Consider the following 19,716-nt stretch of genomic DNA (forward strand, 5'->3'; position numbering starts at 1 on the left):
CTGAGCGCCTATAAGGAATGCCCAGCTGTAGATTAGGTCCCATGTTGCAGAGTCTCTCATGTTTACAACGACCCTCCAAGGAAATCGCTGTGGGGTGGGTGGTTCTGGTTGGCTTCCCAGTATATGCCCTCGTCTGCCCATCTCCTTTCTAGGCTCACCCCAAGGGAGAACCAACTGCTGGTACAATTTGTCCGTGCCAGAGATGGCCGGGCATGGTTATCAGGGGCTGGGTGCCCATGTGGCGGTTGCCCCCACCTGCATTCCACAACTGTTTCTGGTTCCGGCCTCAAACCTCAGCAGCACCTGACTCCTTGGGGTCAAGATCACGAACAGTCACAGTTTGCTGTTACGCCTCTTCCACTCACACAGCTGAGTAGGTGCAGTAAGCTAAGGTCTCCCTGGCCCACCGGGCCATCCCTCTCTCTCTTCTGTGTCCCTCGGGAGGGCTGAGCATCCTGGTCCTGGCCCTCAGCGGGCAGGAGGTATGAACACGAGGCCCCACAGAGGCGCCCGGCCTGAGCCACTGTGCTCTGACCTGGCTGCTTCTCAGACAGCTTAGCTTGCAAAGCTGGATGCAGGGTAGGGCTTGCCTTCCCTCTCGGCTACTGTTCCTCATGTGGCTCCCTGACACGGGACATTGATGTCTCCCTCTTACAGGGGAGAAAACCAAGACTCGAGAAGGCTGGAGTCACCTGTCTCCAGCTAGTAGGGGGCAGAGACAGGATTCAAGTACAGGTCAGGCTGACACCACGGGGCCTCTCACATGCCCTTGGGAGAGGGGGCAACGGCGCAGGAAATGCCCACGTTGGTTAGGTCTTGCTATGGAACCAGTGTGCGGATTTGGAGGGACAGCAGCCATTTGTTCTGAATTATGCCTGCTTGAGGCTGGCATTTAAATGAGTGAGAATTCCATCAGGCACCACAGTCTAACAGTCTGTGTAAGAGTCTAAAGACTGAGATCAGGAGGGAAGAGGACTATAATAAGAACTGAAAGCTAGGGCAGGACAGCTGGCTGCCAAGCTGTATTATCTTGGGCCAGTCCCTCAAACCCACTGAGCCGCGTGCCCTTCTCTGTACCCGCCGCCCCCCACCTCATACACTGGGGGCCAAAGGAGACAGTGATGGGGTTCTCAGCAGCTGTTGCACGCGGATGGCCCTGGAGTCAGGCTCTGGGGTGCACTGCTGCTCTCTTGGGTCCTGGACATTTCTGCCTCCTGGACTCTCGTCCACATGGAGAGAACATGGATTTAGACGGGGGAGCGGGGAGGACAGCTTCATTCCACTGCTACCCAGTGGGTGCACTAGGACCTGCTGGTGGAGAACTCAGGTCTTTTTTCCCCCTCCGGTGACCAAAGTGGCATGGGCTCAAACCCTGGCTCTGATCCCCACCGGCTGTGAGACATGGGACACATTCCTCAACCTCCCTTGACCTCAGTTTCTGCATCTGTAAGGTGGGAGGCAGCCACAGCATCTGCCTTCTGGGATTGGCGAGACTTCAGATGCATTGGCCAGGGAGCCCTGGATGGCATGTGCTCGCGAAACGCTAGCTGACATGAGTAGCCACCGGAGTCTGGCAGGTCCTGAAGGGCTCCCCTAGACATCCACTCGGAGCGTTCACTCCTGACCGCTCTCCATGCTGGGCCCTGACTCCAGGCTTCCATCTACCTCCCCAACGACTGGATCTTGCCCCCGTCCCTCTGGCCTGTCTCATCCAAACCTCGGTGATCATCAATAAAAAGGGAGTGGAAACACCGCTCTCTTATTCCACTTGACCTCTGAACACATGCTGTCCCTCCAGGTTGCCCTTGAGACAAATCTGGACCACCCTGGGCTCACGGCCAAATTCCCCGGATGCACCTGGAGCATCCTAGAAGGCACACCACCCCTGCTCCTGGCCACTGGTGGGTAAGCCACATAAATGAAGGCCTTGCTTTCCCAACAAGCGAACAGGCTCAATGCACGGGGTGAGAGGACGCCCAGGGTGGGACACATCCCATCCCCAGAGACACACACAGCTGCTGCGAAGGGAAGGAGAACTCCGAGCTCTCAGGAGTGAAATGTTAGGAAGAAAATACGTGGCAAAATTCAATGCACAGTCAGACTGCGACCTGGCGAGACCAACAGACTGGCAGAGGACAGAGGCCACACTGTTTCTGAACTGGCAGTATTCGCTCTCTCTCATTTTAAGGACACGGCGGCTCTCTCTAGTGCAAGTACTCCCTCCTGTGACACAGCCGTAGGCCCGTGGAGGCAGTTCTCGCTTGCCTGGCTCGCTACTGCACCTTGAGCATCTAGGATTACATTTTTTTATTTTTACATTACATTTTTAATTTTTATTTTTTTAAAGATTTGTTTATCTGACAGAGAGAGATCATAAGTAGGCAGAGAGGCAGGCAGAGAGAGAGGAAGGGAAGCAGGCTCCCCACTGAGCAGAGAGCCCAACGCGGGGGCTCGATCCCAGAACTCTGAGATCATGACCTTGAGCTCAAGGCAGAGGCTTAACCCACTGAGCCACCCAGGCGCCCCACATTTACATTTAAATTAAAACCAAACCACATTTAAAATTTGGTTCCTCCGCCCCATAGGGCACAACTCAAGCTTTTATTTTTTATAAAGTTTCATTTCAAGCCCGTACTAGCCACACGTGGCTAGCGGCTGCTGCAGCCCAGGGCACAGTCACAGAACACTGCCATCACCACACAAAGTTCCACTGCACGGTGCTACCTGTCGTCGCCTGCCATCTGGAAGGATCTTAGCATGAATGAATGAATGAATGAATGAGTGAACCACTGAGGTCCTCTACTGCCTGCGGGCCAAAGAACGTAGGACTCAAGATAAAATCAACTCATTTCCCCAGGACTGGCCCCCTTACCCCCAGTAATGAAAGAATGGGGAAAAAAAAACAAACAAAACAGCAAGCAAACAGACAGTATGGCTGAAATGCATTCAAACCCGATGGCTGCATCCCGTGGGTGAAACAGTCACATCATTCCTGCCTTTTCCCTGCCACTCTCCTATCCTTCCAAGAACATCCTCCCTTATCTGCAGCAGCAAAGACAGTGTTCTAAACCGATACGACCACTCTTGGCTTCCTGAAGAGCCTCAGTGCTTTTCCACCAAGTCCCCTGAGAGCTCCAAGCACTCGGGCTGCTCTCCGTTTGTCCGGCGGATGCCCTGGGTCACTCCTGGCCCCCCAGAGAGCCCGACAGGCTGTCTGATCTCAGATACAGCCAGGAGACCCAGAACAGCTGGCAGGAGAGAAGCCAACGGCATTTCTGCAAAGGCAGGAGTGTGTTCCGTCAGGCTGAAAAATAACAGGGCTGAGGAAATGATTATTTTGCTACTAGATGCAAACAAAACAGTTAACAGCATAATTACTGGCATGTTTTTCCAGTTTCCTTGTGAACAACAGCCTGAGAAGGTATACCCTTTCTGACTCACGCAGCATCTGGGCTGAGCTTTCCTTGCACGGCGTCCCACCAGGGTTTGGGCGTCTTCGAGGACGTGCATCTCTGAACATCCAAAGAACAGAAGTGGCTGGATGCTGAGAAAGTGGCCACAAGAGGGATGGACACACCCAGTGCCCTGGGTGCTGGGCCCCCTCCGTAGGACTTCCCACCAAGTGCGGAGGCTAATGTCTTTTCCAGCAGAGCATCTACCTTCCTTTTTATCACTGTAATTAAGCGACTATGTCTGTGTCTCTCCTAGATCAGGGGTTTGCAGCTCTTGCTGTGTACTCCAACCACCTGGAGAGCTTGAAAAAATACACAGATTCTTGCTTCCCATAAGGAATTTATATTCAACTGATCTGGGTGGGGTCATGATATTTTAAAGAATATGGTGTGTGTATATATATATAGATATAGATATACACACACACACATTTTTTTTTTTTATTTGACAGGTAGAGATCACAAGTAGGCAGAGAGAGAGAGAGAGAGAGAGAGAGAGAAGGGAAGCAGGCTCCCTGTTGAGCAGAAAGCCCGATGTGGGGCTCGATCCCAGGACGCCGGGATCATGACCTGAGCCGAACGCAGAGGCTTTAACCCACTGAGCCACCCAGGCGCCCAATATATATATGTATATATCTGATATATTTCTTTCTTTTTCCCTCCCTCCCTCTCCCTCTTTCTTCTCTTCCTTTACTAGGGTCCATGCCCAACATGGAGCCCAACACGGGCTTGAACTCATGACCCTGAGATCAAGACCTGAGCTGAGATCAAGAGTCAGACACTTAACCGACTGAGCCACCCAGGTGCCCCTAAAGAACCATCCTGGCTGTGGCAGGGACCTTGTCTTGCTGTCTGCTGTACCCACAGGGCCCGGTGCACAGCAGGTGCTCAGGAAATGACTGCTGAGCAAAGGGATGGGGAATACCGGTTCCATCCCCACATCGATGGCGAGAGGACAGTCTGCGCAAGAACGGCCTTCAGAGTGGGCTCCAGTACACTGCCGGAGACCGAGGACAGCCCCACCCCCCTCCCACAGGACAGCTGCATCCTATGTGCGCCCAGCAAGGGGCCACGGGAGGCTGTCCTGGGCTGAACGGCATCCCCTTCCCCAGAATTCCCATCCAAAATAAGGTCATCAGAAGGTGACCTTATTTGGAGAGAGGGGCTACGTAGGGGGCAGATTAGTTAAGAGGAGGTCATACTGGATTCAGGCTGGCCCTAAACCCAATGACTGACGTGCCCATGACAAGGCATGTGGAGAGAGAGAAGGAGAGGATGGAAGACCCAACGAGGATGGATGCAGTGATGCGTCAAGGCAAGGAGCGCTACTGGTGGCCGCAATCCCCGGAAGCGAGAAGACACAAGGGAGGATTGTCCTCAGGAGCCTGCAGAGGGAGCACGGATCAGCAAACGTCCCTGATTTCAGACTTCCCACCTCCTGAACTGTAAGGTCACGGAGGTGGTTGCAAGCCACCCTACTGGGGAATTTCTCTCGGCAGCCCCAGGGAACTAGGACAGAGCTGCCAGTATGGAGAGAAGAGGCAGGTGGGCAGGGGAAGGAAGATGGAACCAGACCTGGCAACTCTCCTCATGGGTGTCTCCAAACTCTGCTTCCTTCCCTCCCCGCTTCTATGGTTCTCTCTTCCTTACTGCCCTTCTCTCTCGTTCCCGGACCACGCTGGCTCTGCCCTGCCCCCAGGAACCTTGCATATGCTGTTCGCTTTGCCTGATAACCTCCACTCCTGTTGTTTTCATAGTGGGCCCCCTTAAGGACATGGGTGGGTCCCCTCAGGACATGGCTTAAACACACTCTGTAGAGGTATTTTATCTTTCCTGACCCCTTCTTACTCTCCATCATGACGCCCTTCCATTATGGAATTTAGAGGCTCTCCACTTCTCCCATAGAGTGTAAACTCTCCCAGGGAACGAGCGAGGCCCTGCCTCTGTTCCATCTCCTAACACCCAGCACAGTGCCCGGTGCTCAGCCTGGGCTCCGCAAGGACGGGATACGTGAGCTGCACGTTTGCTTGAGTCTTCCAAAAGGCGTGGTACCCACTGCTTTGCCAGATGGCCTTGAAGCTCCAGCCCGTTTTCAGGGTCCGCTCTGCCTCCATCCTCCTGGGGGACTCTGATGACCCAGGAGCAGTGAGGGTGTGACTTGGGCTGAGACAGAGGGGATCACAGTGGGAATGCCCACGAGAAAGGTGGCAGGGGTAGAACCAGGCGGACCTGGATGGAGAGTTGGGGCAGAGCACACGGGTTTCCAGCTTCTGGTGAAGAGGTGTGCAGGCGCAGCTACTGAGCAGAGTGGGAAATGACACAGGGGACTGATATGGGTCGGGTCGAAGTTTTAGAAGAATCACTGGAAAGTCGTCATCTGTGGGGAGACGATCCCCGTAGCCAGCCTCCCGCTTCTACCGAGAGCTGTGCCGGCTCCTCGACGTTTCCAGGGTCACAGGGCCCTCTGCTTCAGGAGTTTATGCTCCTAAAAAAGAACAGGAAGCACCTCACACCTATTACTATGGCTACTATCAAAAAACCAGAAAAATGACACACTGGCAAGGGTGTAGAGAGACTGGAACCCTTCTGTGTTGCTGGTGGGAATCTGTGCAGAAAATGGTTGGAAAGTTGATGCGGAAAACGGTACGGAAAGTCTTCAAAAAACAAAAATAAAACACAACTATCACATGATCTAGTAATCCTACTTCGGGGTGTATCCCCCAAAAAACTGAAAGCAGGGAGGTGAAGAGGTATTTTTATACCCATGTTCACAGCATTACGGACAGCAGAAAAGAGGAGGAAATAATCTAAGCATCCATTGTTGACAGACGAACATATAAGCAAAATATGGAACAAAAAAGCACGCAGCAGAATATTACTCGGCCATAAAAAGGGAGGGAACTCCGACACCTGCTACAACACGAGTGAACCCTGAGAACATCATGCTACGTGAAATAAGCCGATCACGGAAAGCCAAGTACTGTATGATCCCATTTATATGAAGTCAAATTCACAGAAAGAGAGTGCCGGCTGCAGGGGGCCAGAGAGGGGAGAATGTGGATTTGTCATTTAACGGGTATGGAGTTCCAGTCTGGAAGACGAAAAGCATCCTGCAGATTAGCTGCACAGCAGTGCCAATGAACGTACTCAGTGCAAAAAAGGTTAAGAGGGTAAATTTTACCGTAGGCCTAAAACTACAAGAACAAAGAGATATCATAGCCATAGATCCTTCCCCTTTAGGCCATTCTGGCTTCTCTATAGCTAGCCTCTGCCCGGGGAGTCTCCCCTGTAGGGGTATTTCATGCAAGGTGGGGCCCTGGTCCCCAAACAGGTGGTGGCTGCCAGGCTCTGTGCGACAGAAGGCCATATGGCGGCCTGCATTCAGGAAGCTCATGATGACTTCCCGGACTCCTGCCTCTGGGGAGGAGTGGAGACCACCCAGAGCTTTCTAGGCGTGGTTCTGGGGTCAGCAGAAGCAACCACCTCCTGCCCTGCTTGCCTCCCCACTTCTACCTGTGTCTCCCTCCCAGCTGTCCCCACAAAGGCCTAAGGATCCCTCCATATTGCAAATACGATTTCTTCTCGTTAAAACCACACGGCTCATGGCTAAACGTTCAACCACCCATCAAGTGATCCAAAGTCCCTGCAGGGACTGGCCTTGACCTACCTCACTGGTAGAAAGGCCATCCCTTGCTCCTTTGTTTCAGCTACATTAGCTTTGAACATGCCACGGTCCCTCCTACCACTGGGCCTTTGCTCGGGCCATCCCCTCTCCCAGAATGCTCTCCTGGGACCCCTCATGATTCCGCTGAGGTACTAACACCCATCATACACACCTCAGTTCACATGCTGCCTCTTCAGGAGACTGTCCCGGGCCCCCAGCCCAGGTGAGCTTCACCTATTGGGCGCTTCTAGATCCCTCCTTCCCTCCCTTCAGAACACCTGCCTTTCTTTGTAATGATGTGTTTGCCCGTTTTATCATTCTGCTTAATGTCCATTTCCCTTCTACTAGTAACGATGGCTGCCACATAGTGCTGTGTGCTAAGCATTTTATGTACAGTAACTCACTGAACCCTCTTAGCAACCATATGGGGTGGTGCCAATATTATCCCCATTTTACAGATGACATGATTGAGGTACAGAGACAATAAGTGATTTTCTCAAGCCCAAATTCACAGCTAGACAACAGAAGAGCTGGGATTTGAACCCAGGGGGTCTGGCTCAATCTTGACCACTCGGATGAGGGCAGGATCTACCTCTGCTTCTTCTCATGGTTGAGTACCTGCTGCCTAGCACAGTGGCACACAGTAGGTGCTCAATACGTATCTGTTGAAGAACAGAGAAAGTCAGACAGAGCCCCATCTCCTGAACTCATCTGTGGGAGTACGGGACTGCTTTCAGCTGCCTCCAGAAGGGAGCTGGATGGTGAAGGAAGGAAGGAACAAGTAAGCTTCGTGTTCAGACCCTAGACCTTCATCTTTCCATCTTCAGCCCCTAAATCTGTCTCAACCAACTGGAAACACTGGGAACTAGGCTGATGGGGGCCAGGCTGAGTGGGACTCACGGGCCTCTGTGGACAGGGCTATGTCCCATCAGCATCCCTGCCTGACCCCAGCATCCCCAGGGCTCAGTCAGCAAGAGTCCCTGACTACCAGGGGCTGTGCAGACTCCCAAGGACAGAGTCCCAGCTTCTTGAACCAGATGAGGTCCTCCGTTCTCAGCACATAGCACGATCCAAGCTGACAGACACGGCTTGTGGGGAGCTCCTAAGAATCCCGGTTCCATCAGCCGATGAACAGAGAAATGGTGGTGTGTCCACACAACGGACTGGGGTCACCAGCCATAAAAAGCAATGAGGTGCTGATATAGGGTGTAATGTGGATGACCGAAAGAACACGCTAAGTGAAATAAACCCATCACAAAATGTCCCCTACTATATGACTCCATTTCTACAAAATATCCAGGGAAGGCAAATCCACAGAAGCAAATTAGTGGTTGACAGGTCTGTGTGGGGGATGTGGTGGATGGGGAGGGATGGACTGCTTACGAGGTACGGGGCTTCCTCCTGGGATGATACAAATGTTCTAGAATTGGACCATCAATGCCCTAAACGCCATAGGACTGAACACTTTAAAGCGGTTCATTCTATATTAGGTGGATTTTGCCTCAATTAAAAAAAATAAAAAAAAAAAACTGGTTTCGCCACTTACTGGCTGTATCCTTGTAGTCAAATATCTTAACATCCTTGTGCCTCAGTGTTTTCATCTGAAAAATGGGCATACTAAAAATGTATACTTCATAGAGTTGCTCTCGGGACTACGTTAGGCTCTTAGAATTATGCCTGGGACGTACTAAGTGCTGTATTTGCACTTGCTGTGGTTGTGAATCGCTGTTACCAACAGGAATTCTTTGACCCATTCAAAAGTCTCTGGGCAGGGGGCGCCGGGGTGGCTCAGTCGGTTGGGTGTCTAGCGGGGAGCCTACTTCTCCTGCCGGCACCCCCCTCTGCTCATGTTCTTGCTTTCTCTCGCTTACACACTTTCTTTCTTTCAAACGAATAAATAAAATCGAAAAAAAAAAAAAAAAAGAATCACTGGGCAGACTCAAGGACTGAAAAGGAAGCAACTATACACAGAGGCCTGGGCATCGGTACTAATTTAACTTCAGGTCCTAGGCTGACCAGGATGTGTGCTAAGCATAACCAAGGGTCTGACTTCTCCAACACTGACCAGAGGTTCTGTTTTAACATTAACCTCCTCCTATTTTCTTACACGGTGGAAGGTATGTTTTGAGGGATGAGGATTAAGGCAAAATACATGTCAAAGGCCCCAGCAGAGGACCGGACACACAGCAGTGTGCAGGGAATGTCTGCTGGACCTGGATGGAAGTTTTGCTCCATCATGTTATGGAAACATTGTCTTTAGGACAGTTGAGAAGCCCGGACACCTGCTTCCTGTCTTTATGAGCTGACGTTTCCTGCTGAGGCATCCCAGAGAGGTTCTTATGCTCCTGGCCTGGCGCTCTGCTAGTAGCTTAGGACAGCAGTTTGGGTCACGGACAAGGGTCACTGAAATGTCCCCAGAGTGGGCCCCACTGGGTTAGACCTTAGGGCAGTGGATCCCCAAGAGGCAAGATAGTAGATCCCAGATTTAGCTTGAAAAACGTCAACGCTCCTTCCCCTGACACATACACGCATGTACACACGCGTGCACACCAGACAGAATGTGAGCCCCCCCGAGGGGCCACAGATACACTCAGCTCTCCTCCCATGTGCATCTGATGCGACCCAGGACAGAGGGCCTGGTGAAGGATGGCCAGTGTGGCGTCTGTTATACTACGAGTCCAAACCAACTAACAGTGTGAAATGCTTTGGTCTGGTCCCTTGCAGTCCAACTAATGAAAAGTCGCCCAGCGTAGCTTCCTACAACTCAACAGACTCACCGAGTCCTTTGATGACTCAAGACCAGGTAGAGTCTCAGTGCTTGCAAACATCTCATTTCGTCCATGCCCTGGAGGCATAACCAACTCCAGCCAGAGCCCACGTGGGCCCCGGCGTCAGGTCACAGTAGAGAAGGAAGGATTCTTTAAACATACGTAGCCTGCATATTCCAAACACAGGACCATGCTTCTCGTTCACAAACAAGTTGGTTCTATCCTGTTTTTCTTGAGATATTCAGTTTTCATCGTCCCACTTTGCTTTTCCCACTTTCGAGAGAGATGGGAGGGAGTTCAGGTGATATTTTGCTAGTCTCTTTGTGAGGAAAGGGAGAGAAGTCAGCAGCTTGGTTGAGACCCACAGGATTCCACTGCTAGAATATCAGCAGCCTGTATTTATCCAGCACTTTCTATGTGTCAGGCACGGTGCTGAAGCCCTGGATATTCAACATTTCATTGACGCTTCCTAACGTTCCTGTGAAATAGGTACTAAATAGGTCCCCTTCTCAAGTGTACAAACTGGGGTGCAGAATGCCGTGCACCTTGTCCCCACAGCCAGGGTGATGGCTCAGAATCTGCGATCAGGCTCTCAGTGTCTAGGGCCTACACAAGGCTGGGGGCCAGTCGAGATCAGTGAGTCCTTATGGCTCGAGAAGGGAAGAGTCTGGCCTCCCAGTTCAAGCTGGGCAGGCGGACACAGAGAGGTGGGGTCAAATGTACAACAGCTCAGAGCAGCCACGTTGGTGGGCTCTGCCCTTGGAAAGCCCCTCTGCTTTCAGAGCCTCTTAGAAACTTCTGATGGGCACTCCTGCCCCTTTGAGGAGGCTCCTAAGTTTGCTCATCCTTCTCAGGACGGGAGTAGTGGTTCTGGAAGCTACAGATGGAGCGGCAGATGGGAAGTGAAAGCCTATCAGAGTTGCCTAGGATAAAACCATTCATCTGCAAAATTCATATGCTTTTGCGTGGGGCGACTTCGCAGAAACAAAAGCAGGAGGAACCAGCAGGGCTTGAGGCGTGAAGTACCTCTGGCCATGAGGCTGGCAGAGTGGCGCGGGCAGAAGAAGGGGGGGAGCACAGAAATGATGGCAGCGGGGGCGGAGGGAGGGAAGGACAGACGGACCGAGGCACAGAGGGACCTGGAGCACTGAAGCGAAGAAAACAAAAAATTCCAGAACTCTCTTCTCTGAAACCCAAAATCGGTTTGGCATGTGGTCTAGCAAAGGATTCCCGGGCCCCTCGGACATAGAGGAGTTTCAGCCTTGGATGCCGCTCAGGAACGAACAGTTGACATTTACTGAGCACTTGGTAAGTGCCCGACCCTCTGCTAGGTTCTATGATCGGATCCTGGTTTGACAAAGACTGAATTTCCTCGCAGATGGTCGTATGGCTAGTGAAGTGGCAGCACTCGGACTCGAACCCTAAGGCATCTGCTGGGCCTCTCATCACCCACCCTCCTGGAGGCTGAAATGCTAGAGATCCCAACACCCTGGCCCAGCAGAGCTGGTTGAGGCCATGGTTGTGGCAAGTCAACACATGGCCCCTAGGGGGCAGCCTCGTGAGCACAGGAATGTTCACCTGACCTCTAGAGGTCTCTGGCTGAGTACCACCCCTTGACCTTGGATGAGGTGACCTCCGGGGTCTCCACCAGGGGTCTACAGGATGAATGAGCAGACGCGGGACCACAGGTGACCTTCCTACCTCCAAGGACCTTCCCTGCTGCCAAGTGGTCCCATGTGAGGGGCAGGACTGGCTCCTGCGGTGCTCTCTACATACCCTGGGGCCATCTTGCCACTCTAGTTCGGGCCGACTTCCCCAAGGGCCAACTTCAAGCAGAAAGAACACCAGCCTTGGAACAGCAGAGAACTGGTTCTCATGTCCACTCTGCCATGTATTTCTTACATGACTTTGGGTCCCAGGTTGCCCTTCTATAAAACAAGTTTGCTTTGAGGGTTGAAGGAAGTGGCTGCCTTGTTAGCTGTGCTCAACATTTGGGGATGTTTTTTGAACTCAGTCCTTTCTTGGAAGACAGAGGGGGAACATCTTCACTTGCCTCTCTCCACTCGCCTCTCCTCATTCTTTTACTATACTCTCTCCATTTTTAAATTTCTCAAATGCAGCAAGGTTATCTCTGACCCATGTCTTGTCCAGACTGTTCTCTCCCTCAGGAAAGGTTCTCAACCAGAAGTGATTCTGCCCCTTGGGGACACTGGGCAATGTCTGGGGCTATTTGTGGGTGTCCAAGTTGGGGTTCAGCATGAGCAGATCTAGTGGACCGAGGCCAGGGGCTGCTTCTACACGTCCTGCCATGCCCGGGATACTCCCCACAACAAAGACTCATCCAGGCTAGTAATGTCAGGAGCGTCCAGGTGGGGAAATTCTTGTCAAGAAGGAGCTCTTTCTCATCTGCCTGACAATCGCTTCTTAGCCTTCAGTTCTCAAGTCCAAACTTGGCACATTCAGAGGCCTTTCTGACTGCCTGACCCTGTCCCCACCCCCGGCCCACCACCCCCTTATTTTCTAGCTCTTTCACTCTTCACATGGCGCCTTTAATTCTGTTCTCCCAACTCGGGAACATGCACCATCAGGTAAGGCTTGGGGCGCATTTGCTCACTAACTGCCCAGACAGGACCTAGCACAGGAGTCGCTGACCACACGTTTATGGACTGGGCACCCGAACAAGCGAACAAGTAAGTTAAGATCTGCCAGCCATGTTTCATCATCTGCGTACCCTTGTCTCCTCTGAACAAAAGAAAAACAGGGATCTTTCCTTTCTAACAACCACCATCTTTCTCAGGTTCAAGAGTGCTAGGTGGACCCTGCCGAAACTGACCCAAGACTGTGTCATCCCCAGGTCCTCTCCGGGGCCCAGCGCTTCCCAGCAGACAAGGAGATGCCACCAAGCCAAGGAGCGCACCAGGATTCTTGTGCACCAGGGCACCAGAATCGCACTGTGAAGGAGACAGAGACCGTTTCTAGCTTTAAACAGGGAATATCCCTCTCTGCCTGGATTTTATTTGGTTCAACCCCCAACTCCTGGGGATGTGTGGCCTCAATATTTGATGGCACAGAGAACGACGGTCAGTATTTTAAGTGTGACAGTCACATGGATGTTAGCTTAAAAGGGATGCATACTGAAATTCTTACAGACACGACAGGGTGTCCGGGAAGCACTTCGGTGGGGAAGCGGGGGAGGGTACAGATCCATCGGCACTGGCTACGACCTGATTCGAGCTGAAACTAGGTGATGTGTACGTGGGGGTTCATTAGACTGTGGTTGGCATTCCAGTGCCTGCTTGGAAACCGCCCGATTAAAAAAAATATATATATACATATATACACACATATATACATACATACATACATACATATATATATATATATTTTTTAAGACGCCTTCATCTGGCTCTTGCAGGAATGCTGTCCCCACCCCCTGCCCTCATGCCATCAGAGGAAGGAAGGCCCTGCCCTTTGCTCCCCATCCTCTTCTCCTTTTTAGCCCCACCAATAGATCAGGATGGAAGACACAGTCAAGCAAAGAGTGGCCTTCTGGCAGGAAATAAAGCTCATTCTCTTGCTCTTTTTTTTTTTTTTTTTTAAAACCTCATGACCTCTTTAGAGGGGTTTCCTCTGCTTATGGCTGATTTTCAAGAGCAGATCAGTGTTTGTGCAAAGGGACGGACCTTCCTGGTGGCATCTGAGTTTCTTGGGGCCTCGGGGCTGCGGGCTGCTGGGGAAGCTCCACATGGTTGTGGCCAAGGGCCCACAGGTGCGCCCGGGGCTGGTGTCAGAGAGCAGTTCCCCATTTTCTAGTTTCACGTGGAACCTCCCAATCTGAAAACGTGGGCAAGCCTTTCAGTTGTGACAAGCTGATAGCCACCAAACATGCACACACACAGAGGGAGCCTCAAACAGCCCAAACGTGTGTGTCTGTGACTGCCCCGCCGTCACAACAGACCTGCCTTCCTCCCCTCTGCTCCCTCCCCTTTCCGACAGAGTCAGACCCGGTCCTGCCCCGAATCAAACACGCCCGCGGCACCCACATTCTAGAAGCAACCTGATCTCGCCCCAGGATTCTCTCCGACCTCCTACTACTCGATCTGTCACCTGCTCTGTTCCAGCCACCCTGAGCCCCCTTGTTCCCCAGCAAGCAAGCACAGCCCCACGTCAGGACCCCACAGCTGCTGTTCCCTCAGCCTAGGCCACTCTCCTGGACACTCGCTCCTCCTCCTCCTGTTCTTCTCGGGAAAGACTTACCCAGCCGCCCCTGCTCAAATTGTAACTCTCCCTGCTGGTTTGTTCTGCTTTATTTTTCTCCTGGGCCATTTTACTAATTTTTTTTGTCCCCCCACAAGCCAACTTGAATGGAAATTCCAGCTGGGTAGGGGTCTTTCTGGCTCCTGCGTGTACCCGTGAACGCAGCTATGTCCGACTCGGATTCCAGGCAGAAGGAGCTCACAGGCCAGGCCTCCGCGGTGTGTCACCGGGGCACAAAGCCCCTCGGGACCCGCAGCAAAGCACCTGCGCCCCCGTCCTCCAGCGACAGCAAGGCCACCTTACCTGATGGGGTAGTCGGCGGCGCTGAGGTTGATGAAGAAGTCCCAGGGCCAGTCGGTCATCTCCAGGAGATCCCGCATGCTCTGCAGGTACGTGGACAGGAGGCTGGCGCCCCCCCAGATGGTGGCCATCCTCCAGGGCGTGACACGAACGTTGCTGTACTGTCTGGCGAACTGCAGCACTTGCCGATGCAAGTAATTCGAGCGCTTTCCCCCGGGGAGAGAAGAAGGGACATTCAGCGGCCCAGAACACGGGCAGACGTGCCCCTCGCCCCCTCTGTCTCCCTTCCTGTTTAGGTGACACGGCTTCTGAACAGCGCGGACTTGGCCAAGGAACTGGTTCCAGCCAGGAGTGTCCTTTCTATAGTGGCCTTCAAAACCTTATTATTTTTTTAAAAAATTTCCTTCAGTTACTTGAAATGCAGACTCCCAGGCCCCACCTCTGAGCTAAGGGCTCACAAGGTGTGGGCTGGTGCCCAGGACTCTGCGTTTTTAAAGACTGACACATGCGGTCTGAGAATGAACAGCTACGAAGTGTGACTGTGTCTAAACCTGGAGAGTATTTCGAGGGGTGGGATTCCTCCACCGGCCCCTCTCTCACAGGCCTGCTGTGATCAACAATTCCCTTATGCCTTCTTGACGAAGGGGTCAGCAGACCAACAGAAACCTCCCCGCCAAGACAGCGCAGGGGTCGGAAAGCCTGCTGCGGGGTTTTGTAAATAAAGTTTTATTGGAACACAGCCACACAGACACGTGCATTGCTCAGGGCTGCTTTCTCACTCCAATGAAGAGCGGAGTCCATGTGGCAGGAGCATATGCCCGCAGAACCTAAAATATTTACCACCTGGCCCTTCATGGGAAACATGTGCCCACCTCTGGGATGGCCAGCCTCCCAAAGTGGCTGGAAGTGCACAGGCCAGTGAAGAAAAGTTTTATGGAGAAAGTCTAAAGTCACAGCTGGGAACGTTGAAACTAACATGCAAATGCACACACACACACGTGCTTACACGCATGCGCGCGCGCGCACACACACACACACACACACACACACACACACACACCCCACACACACACAGAGACTCCTGGAGGAGCTCCGAGGAGAATCCGCTGATCAACCTACAAGCCTTGCCTGAAAGGGAGGCCGGCTTGGAGAGGAGCCGACAGACTGGTGGAGAAAGCCAGCAAGTGACAACCGGGGGCATGGGGCAGGGGGCGGGCGGGGGTCCTCACCTTGTCCACGTGGATGTAGTAGAAGTGGTCTTTGTGGTAAATGGCTTTGAACATGCGCTGCAGCTGCCGAGAGGCACGGCCGTGGACCACCAGCACGAAGGCGATTCGGACTGGGTTGGCGAGCATATATTCCACCGAGTCCTCGTCCCACTGCACGTTCTTGTTGGCTTTGCCTGGGGGAAGACCCGAGAGACCACGGGCTGGGGTGAGCATCCCAGGTTCTTTGCAGGGGGGAGGATGGGGAGCTTCTCTGATGCTTCATCTTGGGGATAATCTGAAGGGCATGGTCATGGTCATATGGGGCCCTGAAACCTCAGGCAGCCCAAGCAAGCTTGTCCTGGACCCTTACGCTGTCCTGGTGCATGCGTGGGGGGCTCTGAGGTTCCCACCTCCAAGGAGCTCTAAAAGCCGATGGAGACATAAAGACTTGGATTAAACCACCGAACAAGGCAGGAGGAACTGAGAGGTATCTCTGAAGGGGAAGGAGCAGTTAATTCTGAGCTAGGAAACAAAAGACACAGGAACTGGTTTTGCCTGCCCAGAATCCACTTTCCCTTCTCCTCCGAAGGGCATCCTTTTTGGTAAACACTGTGGAAAGAAGAGATAAGATGACACCTGCCCCCTTATTTTTAAGTTCACAGTACAGTACTGTTGATTAGAAGCATGAGGTTGCACAGAAGATCTCTAGAGCTTACTCATCTGGCAGGATGAAACCGTTATCATGCAGTACTTTGGAGGGCATCATCCCCTCCTCTGTCTTCAGAGTCTATGGATGGGGAGGGTCTCCCTCCGTTATCAGTGACAGGGAAGGTTCCAGAGCTCAAGGCCTGGCCAGTCTGAACAGAGCATCTCCCTAGCAACAGACTGTATGGTTCAGAGGTGGATGAGTGACCTACCCAAGCTAATTAGCCCAGAACACAGAATTCTAGGCTTTTGTTGGAACAACTAGATTAGAGAGGTTCCCTTTCTGGTATATTCTAAGAGCCGTTTTAACCCCACATGGAGAAAGATCACCAGAGAGGAAAGAGAACACAGAGGAAGCAATGCCGAGTGACGGGATCCTAGCGGTGCCGAGTGATGGAACCCTAACAGCACTATGTGATTTACTCCATCAGCCCAGCTGGACATCAGCCACCATCATCTCGCAGTTTTCCTTGAACACCCAGATCCTGTATCAAACCCACCTGCATCCCCCTGGTTCCACATGTCTTTTATTCTAGAAGTAGCCTTAAAGACTCCTTTTCTCCACCTTGCCCTTGCCAACACTCCCAGGGCAGGGTTTCAAGGGGGTACAGAGCTTATCAATGGCTTAGTTCGTTACAGTTTTGACTAGAGCTCTCCTGCCTCTCTTCAGCCTGATTTCCTTTGGCTCAAACCTGGTTTCTTCTGGGTTCTAGGTTTATGAGACCCAGAATGTTGTCAGGGTCATAGCTGCAGGTGTCCTGCAGTGTCAACTTGGAAAACACAGAACTGGGAGTGCTTAGCCTAGAGGTCAGGAGATCAGGAGCCTGTCAGCATCAGTGGAAAGCTGAACGGCTTCCAAATGAATAAGCCTCCTTCTAGGCTGTTCCAGAGGACAGGATGAAACTAACATGGCTAACGTCCAAATCACAAGGCACAGCCTCTGTGGCCTGCGTGATCTGGCTCGGGAAGGCCTCTGCACCCTGACTGCCCTACTCTCCACCCTCGACCTGGCCTTCTTCCTTTCCCTTGACCAAGTCTGTTTCTGCCTCAGGACCTTCTCCCTGGTTCCTCTAGCTCCCTCGATCTTTGCATGGCTGCATCTTCCCGTCATCAGTTCACAGTTCAACAAAAGGCCACCTGCCCCCATCAACCACATCACTCTCTTCTACCTCACCTTAGCGCGACTTTCTGCACAGCATTTAACGCCATCTGAAACTGTGTACCTGTTCACTTGTTGACTGTTTGAACACCCCACTGGGACATCAGCTCCATGAGAAGAGGGGCTGTCTCCGCCTTCCTTGTCATCAAACACACAAGGCTGTAACAGTATCTGACACACCTCTGGCTCTTGATGAAGAAAGAAGTAATAGGAGGGTACATTCCGGTTCGGTACCATAACAATCACAGTGCATTTTACTGAGCACTGACCAGCCCTTGCCATCCATCATTTCACTCAATCCTCTCACCAGTCCTGTGGGAGAGTGCTATTAGTCCCATTTTGCTAATGAGGAAAACATAGCCTGGAGAGGTCAAGAGATTTGTTTGGTCAAGGTCACACTGCTGTAACTGGCTCAGCTGTGATTCAAACCCAGGTCTGTTTCCAGAGCCGATCCCCTGAAATGCAAACACACACTACATTACCATGCCTAGACTTTGGAAAAGTTGATAATGATTCTGCTTGTTAATGAAATATCCTGTGAATTCGCCATTGCAGGGAGGTAGGCAATGCATTCGAGGGCTATCACAGGTACTGCACGGAGGGTTCCTCTGCCATGTGGAAGGCCAACTCTAGGTGGTCAAGAAGATCACATCTTTTCATCCATCTGTCCATCCAAATCCAACCACCTATCCATTGGAATCCAACCAGTCATCCATCCAAATCCAACCACCCAACCAGCAAACCATTCAGCTACCCATCCAGCACAGCATTCAGTGGCTTATCATCCAGAAAACCAACCATCCATTCATCCATTCTACCCATCCACTCATCATCTTTAAAACCATCCATCCATCTGCTTACCCATTATCTTCAAAGCAAATCATCCATGCCCCACTCTTCCGACCATTTATCAACTCATCGATCTGTGCAATATTAACTTAGCCTATACTACGCGCCAAGTACTGTGCTAGGTACTAGAAAAATAAAACTTGGGGAAAAAAAATCCTTTCCTTTGAGGAGCTCTCAGCCAAATAAGGAAAAACAGAAGACAACGATCAGTTGTTTTAGGACCAAAGCGTGTTCAGGTTGCCCTTGGAGAGCGAGGAAGAAGCGAGCCATCTGCCTGCAGGGACAGAGGCGATCTCAGCAAGTTTAGCCCAAGGCTCCTGAGGCCATCTCTTCAAGTGCTCAAGACGGATCCCAGCATCTTTAGGCTCCTTGGCTGTTCGATCAGTAGCTGCAAACCTGGGGATAATCATCTTGGCTCTGGTTGAGGACAGCCTGGGCAGCAACCAGATAGGGTTATCCTCACCGCCCTCTCCTCTTCTCTCCAAACCAATCACCAATACACTGGGCTTTCTTGGTGACTACATGAGAGGGGCACACCTGGGGTAATCATGTCCCTTTAAACATTCCTGCAACTTTATCTATTCATCCTTCTGTCCTTCCTTCCATCCATCCATCCACCCACCCAGCCACCTACTGACCCACTCACCCCATCCTGCATCCTTAAAACCTCCCACATGCCAGTCCTGGACAAAGGCTGGAGTACAAAGACATGCAGGATGGGAGCCCGTTTTCACAAGTGGATCATGAACAGACTACGGAATGCGAGAATCTAAAGTAAAAGATAATAAGGTATAAGAAAAGCTTATTTCTCTCCTTCCCATGACTGCAGCCCAAAGGCAGCACACGGATCTTCACCATGCTGGCAGCGGCCTCTCCTTGCCTCCTTTGGAAACTCTTTATCAGACAAAAGAGGATTATTTAAAAACAACAGGTACTTAGTGCCACTTTTTTGCACCTGGACGTCACTGGGTGCTTTTTCAAAGGCCTAAACTAAACGTGGCCCAAGACACTGTATCTTACAGGAAGTTCACTCTGGAGAGGCTCCTGCTGGCCCTCAGGTAACACTGCTCATCCCTGCCCAAGGTCTCAGGGGAACAATGACCTGGAGTTCTTAGTGACTGAGGCTGATGGGGCCTTTGGGGTCAGCCGTGGATGTCTGTTGCCAGGTTGCTGAATGAATGACTGTATGAAGGAATGCCTTCTGGCTGCTCTGGTCCAGGGGAGCTGACGTCATTTGAGGGCCTGCTGCACACCAGCATTGTGCTGTGCGGCAGGTGCGGAGCTGGAATTCAGCTTTGGGAGGAATGCACTGTGAGGCTCCAAGGCTCAGAGAGGTCCCCATGTTTCCCCAGGG

The 19,716-nt window shown here is 52.0% G+C and overlaps 1 protein-coding gene across 1 annotated transcript in view; it reads right to left on the reverse strand.

Moving 5' to 3' along the window:
- The window catches only part of XYLT1 (xylosyltransferase 1), a 297,158-nt gene that overhangs the window by 56,821 nt on the left and 220,621 nt on the right, over positions 1-19,716 (reverse strand). The window contains exons 4-5 of the mRNA XM_045994345.1: positions 15,671-15,843; positions 14,445-14,647 (exon numbers count right to left, since the gene is read on the reverse strand). Of these exons, the coding sequence (XP_045850301.1) occupies positions 14,445-14,647; positions 15,671-15,843 (376 nt within the window). The remainder of the gene's footprint in view (positions 1-14,444; positions 14,648-15,670; positions 15,844-19,716) is intronic.

Source organism: Meles meles, chromosome 21 (assembly GCF_922984935.1).
Source record: "Meles meles chromosome 21, mMelMel3.1 paternal haplotype, whole genome shotgun sequence".
Taxonomy (NCBI): domain Eukaryota; kingdom Metazoa; phylum Chordata; class Mammalia; order Carnivora; family Mustelidae; genus Meles; species Meles meles.